At 36.3% G+C, this 16140-nt stretch overlaps 1 protein-coding gene across 2 annotated transcripts in view; it reads left to right on the top strand.

Moving 5' to 3' along the window:
• The window catches only part of Atad2b (ATPase family AAA domain containing 2B), a 107658-nt gene that overhangs the window by 23141 nt on the left and 68377 nt on the right, over positions 1 to 16140 (top strand). For both annotated transcript variants that reach the window (XM_028779391.1, XM_028779392.1), the window contains exons 12-15: positions 779 to 938; positions 4395 to 4485; positions 9415 to 9726; positions 13386 to 13521. In XM_028779391.1, the coding sequence (XP_028635224.1) occupies positions 779 to 938; positions 4395 to 4485; positions 9415 to 9726; positions 13386 to 13521 (699 nt within the window). The remainder of the gene's footprint in view (positions 1 to 778; positions 939 to 4394; positions 4486 to 9414; positions 9727 to 13385; positions 13522 to 16140) is intronic.

The following is a 16140-nucleotide window of genomic DNA, read 5'->3' on the forward strand; positions in this document are numbered from 1 at the left end:
AAAACTTGAGCCTGTGTGGATCATTTCAGGTTTAAATGAGACCAGTAGTTAAAATAAACTTATAATTAAAGATACTAGCTTACTTTATTTCTGGCTAAGATGCTTATATCATAAAATTTCAGCCATCTAATTAGAAAACATAAATTATAGATATTTCCTACATATAAATAGTATTTTACATTTCAGTTTTGTTTGTAAGTTTTTAAACACAGCTAGAATAGTGTGTATGGGACAGAAAATTATTTTTGACATGTTTTGTTTTTTTTCCAGAAATTGTTTCAGCAGTAAAAATAAGAAATAGGAGTGAGAACAGTTGGCAAACTAAGAAAAAACACCATTGCTAGAAATAGGGGAACTGTAGAGACCCTACATTTCCAGATGGAAACAAACAGACAATAGCAAGATTGCTGTCTCCCAAAAATAGAGTACTGTCACCCTCCCCAACTTACTTTCTTTCTTTTTTTTGGTTTTTTGAGACAGGGTTTCTCTGTGTAGCCCTGGCTGTCCTGGAACTCACTCTGTAGACCAGGCTGGCCTTGAACTCTCGAACTCAGAAATCCACCTACCTCTGCCTCCCAAGTGCTGGGATTAAAGGCGTGTGCTACCACCACCCGGCTCTCCCCAACTTTCTGTACACTTTCAGTATTGTTTTCTCTGTGTTGCCTTAATATGTATTTGTGGTACAATTATTGTGTTAGTATTTAAGACTTTATTATTAACATGAATGTTTACATTTTTCTTTGATTAAGTTTTGCGTGGGCTTTTCTTTTGTAAACAGCTCTATAGTGTCAACCCTCCTTGCTCTTATGGATGGATTAGATAATAGAGGTGAGATTGTTGTTATTGGTGCTACAAACAGACTTGACTCTATTGATCCTGCACTCAGGAGACCTGGTCGTTTTGACAGAGAATTCCTTTTCAACCTGCCTGATCAAAGGGTAAGGGTTTTTGTTGTTGTTGTTGATATATGTAAGTGTGTGTGTGTGTGTGTGTGTGTGTGTGTGTGTGTATGTGTGTGTGTAAGTGTGGTGTATGTATGTATGTATGTATGTATGTGTGTGTATATATATATATATATATATATATACACACATGTATACAAACATGAACATTTATACATATATACATGTGTATATGTCGTGTACACACATGTGTATGCACACACACATATGTAACTCAGTTTCAAAACATATACTTTGAAGATGATACCTCTTGCCACACTTTGCTTATTTACTTTCCATTAGTTTAAGTCTGGGAAGGCTATTGCATCACATGATTCCCTGCCAATGGTCTTTGCAGGAAGGTTGCATTGGAATTTGGTACTAGCCATGCTACTGCTTCATGGGCCTGAGTTACCTTTCCCTAAATTACTTTGATTTTGTTTGATTTTCCTTTAGGAAGTTACTGTGTTGGGTTTGTTTGTTTGTTTTTGTTTTTGTTTTCCTCTCTCTACACTTCAGCACATTTCTTGCCCAAGTAGATAGAATTCAGTTTTGACCATAAACATCTTCAATTTTAAGAAGAGCTGTGTGCTTTCTTTGGTTCCAGAGACCTTGCTTATAGCCAGCAAAAATGGCCTTGCACTACAGCCTTGCAGACATAGTTGCCTTTTAGAAGTTCTGTTCCCAGCAGGCCCCAGTAACCTGCCCCCAAAGTTCAGCAGCAGAAGCTTTGAAGGTTGTATTTTCACTAATTTTTGCTTATGGGATATCTTAGTTAATACTTAAAAAAAAAAAATCTTGTGTAGCACTTCTAGTTAATGCTTGTATGTGTCTCTAGTGACTCCTCTCCCACCTATGCCATTCTCCCCTACATATAAAGCTGGAGCCATGGATCTCTCCATATGTGCTCCCAGGCTGGTGGTTTGGACCCTGGGAGCTCTGGTTGGCTGGTATTGTTGCTCTCTCCAAGATGGCTCAGCCGTTAAAGGCTAGGCTCACAACCAAAAATATAAGAGTCATTTTTCTTAAATATTTGATTTTAACATTTCAGTTGGAAATCAGCTGACTATAAACATATTGGTTTATTTTTTACATCTCTTCTATTTTCCCCAGTAAACTTTTTAAAAAATTTAGTTGTTTTTATTTTTTATTAGTATGCATATTTTGCCAGCATGTATGTAAATGTACTGAGTGCATGTATGCTTCTCATGGAGGCTAGAGGAGAGCACTGGATCCCCTGAAGCTGAAGTTACAGATGGAGCATCTGGGGCTAAGCCAACTCTCCAGCCACCCTCCCTAAAAATATGTCCTTAAATATCCTGTACTCAGAGTTTCATAGTTAACATATCAAGTGTAGTTAGCTAAAACCAGTAAATATTATCCATTTTGTTGAGGTATTTATAAATTTTCCCTAAAGACAGACTAATATATGGTCATTTATTTTTTTAGTAAGTTATAAAAAGTTTTTCCTTCCTAATTGTAATTAAAATTTTTGTTTGTGTTGATCTGTTTTTTAAATTTCCATGATGAACTCATATTGGAGAAGATGTACTAGAAGTGTCTATTGTTGTCTGTGAGACGCCTGGTTTACATACCTAGATGTAGCAGATGTGGTGATTAGGAGTGCCAGGCAGACTATGCCCTTCATAGGGCATTTTGATACCTCAGTTTGACATCTGTCTGCATAACTATCCGTCATTCACTTAGATTTGGATCCACAAACGAATTTAAATGCTTCAAAATGCTACAAAGTTTACTTTTATTCGGACAGCATATATAGCCTCTCTTGCTCTTTTGTAAATATTGTAATTTACTCTTTGATAATTTCATAGTTGTATATGATATGTTTTGATCATATCCACCCACAATTTTCTCCCTTCAGATTGCCCTGGACCCTCCCTCAGTAGCAACCCATTCTTCTCTCTACTCCATGTTCTCTTAAGTCCCTTCCCTTAAAAACTATCTCACTGGGTCTACTTAGTCCTGCCCATATACACATAATAAATGGGTTTGGGGTCATTTACTGGAGTATGGTTAACCTACCATTACCCCCAATAGCTCCTCAGTCAGGGGTGGGGCCTTCTGCAACACTCTTTCATTCTTTGCCCATCTTGTGCCAGTAATGACAGCTGCTGTGAATATATGCCTTAAGTGGCCTCATCATGTCAGAAAGCAACATTGCCCCACACTCACCCTTCTTACTCTTACATCCTTCCTGCCCCTTCTATGATGTTCCCTGAGCCTTGGGGTGGGCTTGGGCCTGGATGTAGTCTCATTTTCATTGCTCAGGTGCAGCTACCAGAACAGTTCAGGGACTAGAGGTGGATTTAATTGTAGGAGATATGGACAAATTGGCACATTCTGTCTCGATACAGAGAATCACCAGTTTGTGATATTTAACAACAGGCTAAGCCCAGAGTTGTAGCCCTACCAGTTCATGGGGAAAATGTTTTGTTCATAGGGACATTGTTAGTGTTCTTGGGCCTGGCTTCTGGAAGAGATCTATGTTGACTTGTGTTCTCACGTAGTATTTAGGCAGTAGGTGAGGAATGTGGGGATAGATAGATATTCTTGAAGCCAGATGAATAGAGCATCAGTGAGAGCATGGGTGGGATCTGTTTCTCACTTGTTGCTAATAGGAGGAAAACCTTCCGGTGGTGTATTTAGCAGGTTTTAAGTTACCAGTGATTCTCACCATGGTTGCATAGCTTTGATTGCAGTAGAGTTTGTTCAAGAGACCATTAGAAGACATTGGAGGCAATGTTTGAAGTATTGCTGTAAAAGCAGTCTAGGGCTGTTGACAGCTTTATGAGAAGAAGCACTTGTCATGGAATTCTGATGACATGAATTTGATCCCCAGATTCTGTAGTCAGAGCAGAGAGATGATCCCAACAGTTTTCATGTGATGTAACATGTATGCACACCCCTGCCTACCTCCCCACCACTAATACTAAATAAATTATAAAAGGTGGTATGTAGGAAAGTAAAATTCAGTTTTAACTTCTAGTCACACATTAGTGATTCACTATTTAATGCCACCAGTAAAGCTTCTTTACCTCTTAGAACATTAATTGTCTAAACTCATGAAACGAAGACTAGACTGTCTTAGGGGTTTTTTTTCTTTCCATTTTTCTTTTTTATGTATGTGAGTACACTGTAGCTGTCTTCAGACACACTAGAAGATGGCATCAGATCCCATTATGGATGGTTGTGGGATGTGGTCACAGGGAATCGAACTCAGGACCTCTGAAAGAGCAGGCAGTGCTCTTAACCTCTGAGCCATCTCTCCAGACCTCATAATCTTAGGTTTTATAACTAATAGGTTGATGTGAATGCCAAGGTGTTTAAAATTCTTTTAAAACAGATAACAACTTAGTGTTGGGTTACAGTCAGAATTGTTACAGCAAACACGAGAAGCGGTGCTGTCTTATGCCACTGTACTCTTCTTCTTAGGCCAGAAAGCACATCTTGCAGATCCATACCCGGGATTGGAATCCAAAACTGTCTGATGCATTTTTAGGAGAATTGGCAGAAAAATGTGTTGGTGAGTGCTCCTATTTGAACTTTTTGACTGTCACTGCTTGTCCTACTCAGCGTCCCTTCCCCTTTATGTTGAAATGTGAATGAGTACAGTTTTTATGTCTTTAACTGTGTGATAGATGGCTCTGCATTGATATTTAAAAGTTATAAAAATGTTTCACTTAAAATTTCTCTGAATTGAATTTTCATTTTGTCAGGTGTTTGATGAACAAAGCTTAGAAGTAAAATGGGTTTCATTGAATGCTGAATATCCTTCATATTACTACAGTGTTTCCTTTTAGGAATTATCCCTTCTCAGACATTTCAATGAGTCTCCTATGCTTTTTGGACAGGACTAATGGGCTCAGCTTTGTTCCTGTAGTCTAGGAAGGAGCTGGGTGGGAAGAATCACCAAAGAAAATACTTACTGGTATTTACCAGTATTGCCTCAAATAGAAAACTTTCAGTTTAGTTTAAATACATCACAGTAGAAGACGTCACCCACAGAGTAAATCAGCATTGCTGCCCTACGAGGATGAGAGTACTGATAACCACGGAGGCAGACTCCAGGCTTCCTCTCTCTAATTAGGTCTGAAATAAGAGGTCAGCAGTTACTGAATGTACACAAAGGAAAGTCCCCTCATTCTTTGTCCTTCTTGGCAAAGAGAGCATGCACTAAACTCATTTCATGTTTTTTTTTCATACTCTGTAAAATATAAAAAACAAATAAAAAAACTACCTGTCTTCATGAATATTTTAAGCATTATGAAGAAGTCTTTCAAATAAATCCATTAATAACATCTCCTTGGGAAAACTTTAAAGTTACCAAAACCAAAAAGAACAACTTAGCTAAAAAAAAAAAATTTTATTGTGATCCACTATCAAATAATTAAAACTTAAATAGAACATTAGTCCATTCAGTTAGCTACATCCGAATTATCCTCTTCATCCACAGGGACTTCCATCTCCGAAGCAGCATCCCTCAGCTTTTGAACCACAAAGACCTCGACATCTTCTGGTGAGGAGAAAACGTAAATCTCTCCAGCACTACACCAATTTAAGCTTTGCCTGGTATAAGAGAGCATGCGCCAGACCCATTTCATGTACATTTGGCTTGATCTTTGCAAAGCCTTGTGCTGCTTTATGGGAGAGGGTGGTACTTGGTTCAAACGAAACAAAACAAAACAAAACCCAGTCTTTCCTTTTTAGATCCCCCCTTTATTTATCATATTATAATATTAGAGTTCAGATCAGACTGGGAACCTTTGTAGATTTTTCTTTGAATCTCTCACTGAATGACCCTTAGTTGAAGTTTACAGACGTCTTTAAGAAGTGAGAAATCCCTTAAGTAGTTATTTTAAAATCACTTTCTATTACCCTACCTTTCATCTGAGATGTTGCACACTGTACTTTAATTCTTTATCTTAATATTTGAGTCTCAGTTTTCATATATGTTTCCAAAGGTCAGTCAGTACTCTGTACTTTTCCAAGTGACTTATTTTAGCTTGTAGTTGGTCTTTAAAAGATATTTACAGTGTAATTTCTTACTGGACTGAAACTTCTTGCCTTCCCTATTTTCATGGGTTGGTAGTATGTATGATATATGTTTATATATACTATTGGCTTCTTGATGAGTTAAATAAAATTCCATTGAAATTAAATGATTGTGTGTTCAGTTATGGCATCAATTTCATTTAAGAACCCAGTTCTTGTTAAGAGTAGTCAAATGCAGGTCTTCAAGTAGGAATAGAACAGTAATAAATTTTAAATTCATTTTGAATATTACTATATACCCCAAAGATGTTTTAACATATATGGTTTCAGTTTAGTGAGATTTATGCCTAACAAAAGATTATGCAGTCTTGGTGAATATCTGCAAGGATAGTTGGCTTTTTATATTTACTTTGAAATAATTTGGAGGTTTTTGCATTGATATCAGGTATTCTTTTTAAGTAATAAAGAAATTTCATAAAAAGCTGGTGTCAACATTTATACAAATCATAGCTTACAATTAATAAAAATGATTATCTAGGGGCTGGAGAGATGGCTCAGCGGTTAAGAGCACTGACTGTTCTTCCAGAGGTCCTGAGTTCAAATCCCAGCAACCACATGGTGGCTCACAACCATCTGTAATGAGATTGGATGCCCTCTTCTGGTGTGTCTGAAGACAGCTACAGTGTACTCATACACATAAAATAAATAAATAAATATTTAAAAAAAAATGATTATCTAACATTTTTCTGTTTATTTTCAGTGAGAGGCTTAAAACAGTGAAAACATGTCTATGAAATATCTGTATTTGAGGCCTTCATTTTGTTTGTAATTGTTTTTTAAGAAAGCTTCATAAAAATTTTGACCCTTGTTTCTAATCTGATCCTTTATAGTTATGTTTTCAATCTTTACAATAATTATCACCTAATAGTAACATGAAAGAACCATTTTTCTTTGCTTCAGTCTGTTAGTGTCCAGTAGAGCATTGCTTAGGAGTATGAAATCTGGGTTTTGAAAAGGGATGCTTTAAAAATTAAGTGTAAACTTTTAACTTTTAAGGTTGTATTATTCTTTCAGTATCATCTGTTTGCTAAACCAGAACACTTGTGAGAGTACAAGTTGTGCTGTCAATTACAGCCGGACAAGAGCCCTACCTAGGAGGCCAATGTTTATCTAAAGCATAGTGATTTTGGCCATGATTCTGATGCACCTTAATTCAGCATTTGAATCTAGTGAAGCAGATATTAAATAAATGGTTCTCAACTTTTTTGTGCATCAGAGTAATTTATAAAAATTTCCCAAAATATATACTTAATTTTAAACTCTCAGAGAGTGATTCACTGTTTTGGGACCTGGGAGTTTGTATTCATTCTGATGATTTTTTGTTTTGTTTTTGTTTTTCGAGACAGGGTTTCTCTGTGTAGCCCTGGCTGTCCTGGAACTCACTCTGTAGACCAGGCTGGCCTCGAACTCAGAAATCCACCTGTCTCTGCCTCCCAAGTGCTGTTATTAAAGGCTTGCGCCACCACTGCCCAGCCATTCTGATAATTTTTTTTTTTAAAGATTAATCAAAGGCATTATATGTTTGGTAATGGTTAATAACAAAATGCTCACTCAGAGGTGTAACCCAATACCCAACCTAGATATACCAGCTACCTTAGACTGTAGGAGACACGTGACATCTGCCTCCATTTTCCCTTCTCTCTCTTTCCTCTCCACTCCATTCTGATAATTTTTTAAAGTTGAGAACCACAGATACAGGCCAGTAACTTTCTCACAAGTAGATAAAGAAAATATTTTCTGCCTTTTTTTGTCTGTTGATTGTGATTATCCACTGAAAATTTCCTTTAGAAAATGGAGTCTGTTGTTGTTAATAAATTCAATTTTGTGGACTCAAATTATGAAAGAATGAATAGTATATTGTCATTGTATATAATTAACATGTTATTATGGCAAATATAGTGCTTTATGTTCTTGGAGAATTTATGAATTTAGTTGCTGTTGCATCTTGTCGGCCTCTGAGCTTTTCCCGTTAACTTGAGCTGCTGTTGTAAAGAGGACCACTGCATGTTCATTAACTGTGCATATATTTATCAGAAATATAAAATATGGTTCTTATTTGATGATGGTAGTTTATTTTTATTTTACCAAATTCATGTACTTGTGATGATTTCCTCTGTATAATGTTATACAGGTGTTCTGTACTCATTTTGTTGAAATAGTATAGCAACTGTATGTCAAAGGAAAATGTACTTAAAAATTTATTAATGGAGAAGTATAAAGTGGAAGACTAATGATAAGCATAATTATTCTGAAGAATTATTTGGGAGGTAGATTGTTATTTATGCTTAATCTTTTTATAGTTTTTGAGGCAAATTCTCGCAGATTATAAGTTATCATGAGTTATTTTTCTCTTTTGTAACCACCATTTTCATTTTGGTATTTATAAGCTTCATAAGGTCAATGTGAAGTATAAAGAGGAAGATAAACTCAATAGCAATCCCTGAGTTTAGGGAACAATGTTCTATAACTTGTTCAAATGGCTCCCCCTGCTGGTGTAATTGATAAGGCTGACCAAGTGAAGTTTAATTTAGTTGTTGATAGGAAAAGACAGTCTTTGGCTAATCTGAAGTTTTTTTTGTTTGTTTTTCCCTTTTGTGACATGGGTCTTTAGCAGATAATTTTTTTTAAATGTATGTTTTGTAGAAGTAAATAGGTATATAATGAAAGTCAATGTGGGAAACAATTTTTTTCCTTAACGGCTTTGTAGCTGTTGGATGAGTTACAATGTTAAGTTACAGTGTTTTGGATAGTTGATTCTTAGCAACTATTGCACTATGCTCAGATCTGATGGTAAATTACAAATTTCTGAAGATTCTTCTGATACATACTTTTGTATCAGCTTTTCATATGTGTTTAGGAAGTTAGTAATATTCGAAAAAATAAGCCAGGAGTGGTGACACACACCTGTAATCGTAGGTACTTGGTAGGCCAGGGCAGGAGGCCTGGGCAGAAGGCCTGGGCAGTTTAGCGAGATTTGGTCTCAAAATAAAATCAAAGAAAGATGAACAATGCTGCACAGTGGTATAGTGTGTGGATAAAGTACTGATTAAGATTAGTTATGAAAGATTGAAATGTAGCTGTTATTCTTTGAAAGCTTGCCCTGAAGAAGTTTATACAGTGTAGTCGGTGGTTTTTGACATATAATATAGGACTTTTTTGTATTAATGTCATTAGCTTATGTTTTTATTAATTTAAAATACTTAGAACATTTTTTGTCATAAGTACTTAGCCCTTAATTGAACAGTTTTGTTAGGTGATTTTAAAGGGTTCATTTCAATTTTGCCAATAAAATAGTACATAATTACTAATTATTTTAGATAGAAATGTATATATTAACAAACCATAATGGTCTTGGGAAGAATTAGCTTAACTTTGTTACTTTTCTTGTTTTGTGCATTAGGCTACTGTGGAGCTGACATCAAGGCCCTGTGCACTGAAGCTGCCCTGATTGCCCTGCGGAGGCGTTACCCTCAGATCTATGCTAGCAGTCACAAACTGCAGCTGGATGTCTCCTCAATAGTGCTCAGTGCCCAAGACTTCTACCATGCAATGCAGAACATTGTACCTGCTTCCCAACGTGCTGTGATGTCTTCAGGACAGGCGCTGTCTCCCATTATAAGGCCATTGCTAGAAAGAAGTTTCAACAACATCTTAGCAGTCCTGCAAAAAATATTTCCTCATGCAGAAATTAGCCAGAGTGACAAGAAAGAAGGTACTGTAAACTACTTTTTTTGTATTGTGAAAATAAGAAAAAAATTTCTTCATAAGATTAGTTAGAACTTTATCTATTTCACTAATAACTGACTATTTCAGAACTCACATGTTGCCCATAAATGGTGGTTGCCTGGTGAATGTTTATTCACTCTTAATATAGGGATTTTGCTAAGGAAGTTGGCTATAGTAATAATAGCTTATATTTATTATAAAGTACTTACATAAATTATTCATTAATCCATATCAGAGTACAGTGAGTTCGGAGGAGCTTTAGCACTTTGAGTTATAAGTAATTTGAGTTATGTAAGGTCACTTAGTAAGATTTGAGTCAATTCAAACATAGGGAGTCCGTCTGCACGGTCTGCACTTTGTTATAGCGCTCCTGTAGATGCAGTTCATCTGGATGTTGACAGAGCACTCTTCATTTGTGCTGACTAAAATGGGAGCTGTTGGTAAGCGATTAAATTTCAACCTAATTGTCCATAATTTTAAATTTAATTAAACCTCAATCCTGTACTTTGGATAAAATCAGAAAATCATCCTAAAAATCACACATTTTCATGAGAAAAAAAGAAATATCTACTGGAGCTATAAGTCAGTGAGTGGCATGCTGGTCTACCTTGCCTAAGGTCCTGACTCAGCTCTCAGTTCCGTGTTAGCTGGACATGGTGGTGCACACCTGTACCACTGAGAGGTGGAAGAAGCAAGCTCTGAAGTTTCAGGTCATCTTTTGAGGGCCAAGTTAGAAGGACAGTATGAAACGTTGTCTCTTTCCCCCCAATGTCCCCCCAAAACTTTAGGTTTATGTTGAAATCAAATAAGACCCATTAAGTTTAAAGGTGAAGTAGTGAGGGTTTTATTTTTTGTTTGTTTAATGTGGGATTTCACTATGTATTCCTGGCTGGCCTGGGTGACCTGCCTGCTTCTGTTTTTAGTGTGTCTTGATTATTTTAATTTTAATTATTTAATATTATTTTTAATTATTTTAATTCCCCCTTTACTTAGTGTAAAGGAATTGCCTATTGTGAGAGATTTTTGATATTTTTTTCCATTTGAGAATTTCCATTTTATGGCAATGTTCTCTTTTTTATATACTTTATTTTTGTAAGTGCAAAGTGTGCTTTACTTCCATCCAACAAAACTAAGTTGCATGTATTAGTGGAATAACAACTACATTTTATTCAAGTTATAAATCCTTGTCTTTCATTACTTTATATATATTTTCTAGTTTGTTTTAGTCTTTAATATTTTTCCTTAGACTTGATTCTTTCCTTGTTTGTGACATTATCACCTAAAAGATTTTCTCTTATTTCCCGAATAAATTTAAAACTATTAGTTTTACTAAATGTTTAGCTTTTAAAAGCCACCACTAACTCTTCTTCCTTGAATAATTCTCTATCTCCTCATTTTTTTCTGTCTCATTTTTGTGTGGTTATTAGCCGTGTGTATGTTCTGTGTGTGGGTGCACATGCATGCTGGTGTGTGTACTTTTGGAGCATACAGCTGATGTCAGGCATCATCCTTACTTGTACTTCACCTAGTTCACTGATTCAGAGTCCCAGTCAAACCAGAGCCTGGCGTGTAGTTTTGCTAGCCAGCTTGCTCTGTCAATTTTTGTTTCTGCTTTCCAAGACCGAGATTATAGGAGGGCTGCCATACTCACATGGTATTTATGTGGGTTCTGGAGAGCTGAACTTATGGTAAGCACTTTAACCACTGAGCTGTCTCCCCATCCCTGTATCTTATCTTTATACAGTGTTCTATTCTTTGTTTTAGAAGTATATATTTCCTCCCTTTGTCCCTCCTTCCCTCTCTCTTCTCTTTTTTCTTCTTTCCTATTTCCTTCTCTCTTTTCTTCTCCCCTCCCCTCCCTACTCTCTGTCTCCCTTCCCTTCTCCTTCCAAGGAAGGAAGGAAGTAAGACCTAGGGTCTTACTATGTTCCAGTTTTTGAGTAGCTGACATCACAGGTGTGTTGCACTGTGTGTGAGCAGAATTGATTTCTGGCAATATCAGTTCTTTACCTGCTACACATAGAGCACTGCATTTATCTACTGAATTGGCACTTTTAGTAGTATGTGAAATATATGTGTTAATACTTAAGTTCTGGAAAAGTATTGTGTTCTCAGTGGAAATTTAATTATAGATAATTCACTGAGTAATAATCTTCCAGCCCGTAGGAGAACTAATGCTACTTGAATGGGTGCACTTTCACTCTGAGTTGATACTGACGGTCTAACTCTATTTTTTTATTTGTTTGTTTGTTAATGGCTTACTTTATTTTTTTCTATTTTTTTATTTTTTAAGATTTATTTATGTTCTTTATATGAGTACACTGTAGCTGTCTTTAGCCAGACCAGAAGAGGGCATCAGATCCCATTACAGATGGTTGTGAGCCACCATGTGGTCGCTGGGAATTGAACTCAGTACCTTTGGAAGAGCAGTCAATGCTCTTAACCACTGAGCCATCTCTCCAGCCCGACTTACTTTATTTTTAAATATGTATTTATATGTGGGTATGTGTACTTGAAGGAAGGTGCCTGCAGAGGCTAGAGCTCCTGATGGAGCTCCAGTTACAGGCAATTGTGAGCTGCTTGGTGTGGTGCTGGGTCCTTTGCATGGGCAGTATGCATTTTTTCTAAAATTTATTTTTATATATGTTTATGTGTCTGTGTTAGTATATGTTATACATTGGATCTTCTGGTGCTAGAATACAAGTGGTTATTAGCTACTTGACAACTAGGTGCTAGCAACTCTGGTCCTCCAGAAGAGCAGCAAGTGCTCATGACTGCTGAGCCATCTCTCCAGCTCCCCCAATTCTTCTTTTTCTTCTTCCATTTTAAAAATTAATTAACTAGGGCTGGAGTTAAGACACTGACTTTTCTTCCAGAGGTCCTGAGTTCAATTCCCAGAAACCACATGATGGCTCACAACTATCTGTAATGGGATTTGATGTCCTCTTTTGGTGTGTTTGACGATAGCTACAGTGTATTCACATACATAAAATAAATAAATCTAAAATTAATTAATTAATTAGTTTTTAATTAATTAATATTTAAAGAAAGAATTTCACTCGGTAGCTTTGGCTGGCCTGGAAATTGATATACAGATCAGTCTGGCCTTGAACTGACAGAGGTCCACCTGTCTCTGTTTCTCAAGTGCTAGAGTTTTATTAGTCCCTCCTACCTGAATGTTATGTTAACTAGGCACATTTTTTCATTGAAACGTGAGGTCATTTAAAAAGAACTGGTCAGTTTTTGTTTTTTTTTTTTCAGTTTCCTTATTGTTGCTTTTGTAAGAACTGGCTTTTGCTCAGCTGCCTTAGTACCTGAATGGGATATGAAATGGGCTGGTTTGGTTTCAATTAAACTCACAGGGTGTATTTTGTGAGGCCACCATTTCTTTCCTAGACTGTTAGTCAGCAGTCTCCCAAATTACAGTTCATAGTAGGTATGAATAATTTATAAATGTGATGGAATCATGCTCCTTATGTTTATAAATTAGAAAAATGCTACAGTGTCATCCTTTTATCTGATTCATCTGTATTTTTACTGGATAGTGTATTAGCTGATGTCACCTGATTTTAACCCATTTTCTTTGGCTTTTAAAAAGCATTGTTATTATATGAGTTTATAATTCTTGTGCTTTTCGTCTCACAGATGTAGAAAGTCTGATTTTAGATGATAGTGAAGATGAGAATGCTTTATCGATTTTTGAGATGAGTTGTCACTCAGGATCACCAAAGAAGTCATCGCCAGCTACTGCTGTCACTAAACCTTATCTCCACTTTACAATGTGAGTAAGCTAGAATGGGTTTTCTACTGTACGTTTTTAGAACACAGTGTGTTTTCTAGTGAATATATTTTTAAGGCATTTTTCTTTGTACACAATTCAGAAAAGCTTTTACTGTGTCTTGTTTTTTGGTGTGTGGTAATAATTATGTTGTTGGTCACCTAATATTTATTTTTCTCAAGAAAAAGACTGTCATATGCTAATTTGTCTATGGAAAATAATTTAGTGTTGGTGGTTCTTTTCTTTTTTTTTTGGAGTTGAGGAAGAATTAATACCTTTGGAAATCAACTCATTGTCCCTGGTTTTATTGCTTTTTATTTGAACTAAAATGGATAGTTAAGAAATATTTACCATGGTATATTAACTTGTGATAAGTTTTAGATGAAGGTTTAGAAACTCCAAAGCCACTAAAAGAGATTTTGAATTAGAAATTGCTCAGTATGCCGGGCGGTGGTGGCGCATGCCTTTAATCCCAGCACTTGGAAGGCAAAGGCAGGAGGATTTCTGAGTTCGAGGCCACCCTGGTCTACAGAGTGAGTTCCAGGACAGCCAGGGCTACACAGAGAAACCCTGTCTCGAAAAACAAAACAAAACAAACAAAAAAGAAATTGCTCAGTAATTAAAGAACATTTTGATTCTTAACAGAGCATTAGTTTATACTTTGTAATTTGAGTTTTACTGTTTTTTTTACTTACCTTTATCTTTTTACTGTCTATGTTATAGTGCAGATGTAATTTTAAATTAAGAGACCAAGTAATTTTCAAATACTAAAGTATCACTACTTCCATTTATATAATTAGTACCATAGTTAAAGGACTCAGGTTTTGTTGGGGTAGATTTAATAGTCCTTGTGTCAAGTAGACTGCAGTACATGCCCTTCCTTTATCCTTTTCTTTTAGTCTTTTTCTTTCCTTTTTTTTAAAGATATAGTCTACTTTGTACCTTAGTCTGGCCTATAACTCACATTGTAGTTAGTCCAGATTTGCCCAAATTTGTGGTAGTCTTCTGCCTCAACTTTCATGTGTTGAGATCACAGATTTGAGTTACCATGTTTGGCTGAATCAGTCAATGTTCTTTCAAGTAATTTTTAAAAAGTATTTTGAACAAGTTTAATCCTTCAGCCTGAATTAACGTTTCCTTCTTCCTTGTAGATTGTGATAAAATTTTGGTTTGACTGTATGCATTGTTAACTCTTTGTTGTCGATTGCCTTTTAAAAGTGAGCTTAAGTGTCTTCCATTTACTTTCTTTTCCTTGATGTGTTCCTTTAGGGCAAACTCTTCCCAGCAGGAAGTTCCTTTGTCTTCCTTTCCACACCCTTCCCTTCTGTTTGTAGGGAAGCTTTCTTTGACTTCACTAGCTTTTTTTTTTTTTTTTTTTTTTTTTCTCTCGAGACGGGGTTTCTCTGTGTAGTCCTGGCTATCCTGGAACTCACTCTGTAGACCAGGCTGGCCTCGAACTCAGAAATCCGCCTGTCTCTGCCTCCCAAGTGCTGGGATTAAGGGTGTGCGCCACTACTTTTTATTACTTTTTATTAGTCTGTTTTCTTGGTAGTTAAAGGCAAACTAAATACTTTTTTTCTGCTTTTTAACAACTAGCCTGTCTGCATGTATGTGTGTTGCTCATTTTTTTTTTTGTTTAAATTTGAATTATACATTAGCAGAGGTAAAAAATTATCAGTCTTTTATTTCAGTGTTGTAAGATAGATCCTGCCAGTAAAGGACACAGAAGTAATTTGTTTCCACTACTGTATTTGTTTGGTTTAAGATTATTCTGCTACTGGTTTAATGTGTGCCACTGGTCTGGCTCATTGTTTTATTTCAGCTTTTCTAGAAGAATTTGTTTAATTTTAGTTTCCTTTACACAGCTATTTTAGTTTACCAATTGAGTTTTTTTCTAGAGAAAAGCTCTCCCTCACCCCCTTTTAAGGCAGGAGGCCTTACACTCACTATGATGCTAAAGCTGGTCTTGAACTTCTTCCTGCCTCCACCACCCACATGCTGGAGTAATTGGTACCTGCCACCATGCCTGGCATGATGCTTTTCCTTTAGATACTTAAGTAGTTTATCTCTTTATTTACTCATTCAAAACATTACCTGTTTGTATCTGGTATGCCTAGACTTACTTTTGATGTTAAAAGCACAAGAAGGAGCTAGATACAACTTACTTTAGCCTGAAGAAATTTTTATTATTGGCATTGGCAAAGGTTGTTATGTGTTTCATGCAAATAAAGTTTCTGCTGGGAAGTGCAGGAAAGCTTTATAGGATGTTTAGTCTCAGTCGATGTTCCTGTAACAACGCAGAGATGGCAGTAGCGTCTGAAACTTGCAGCAAACTAGATGTGTGCTATATACAGAAGCCATGCATTTGTGGTGTCACTTTATGAACGAAGAAGCTGAAGCACATGCAAGCTTAAAAATCTAGTTTTTTCCTAGTGGATTTTAGGGCTGGGGTCTGTGCTATTTTTTTCCTGGGATTTCCCACCATCTCCCAAACTGATTATGTTCCTTATTTGTTGTTTTGTTTCTTTTGAGATAAGATTTTGTTGTGTAGCCCTGTCTAGTTTAAACTCACCATATACCCCGTGATTGACCATAAACTTGCAGCAGTCCTCTTGTCTCAGC

Source organism: Grammomys surdaster, unplaced genomic scaffold (assembly GCF_004785775.1).
Source record: "Grammomys surdaster isolate TR1022 unplaced genomic scaffold, NIH_TR_1.0 351, whole genome shotgun sequence".
NCBI classification, from domain to species: domain Eukaryota; kingdom Metazoa; phylum Chordata; class Mammalia; order Rodentia; family Muridae; genus Grammomys; species Grammomys surdaster.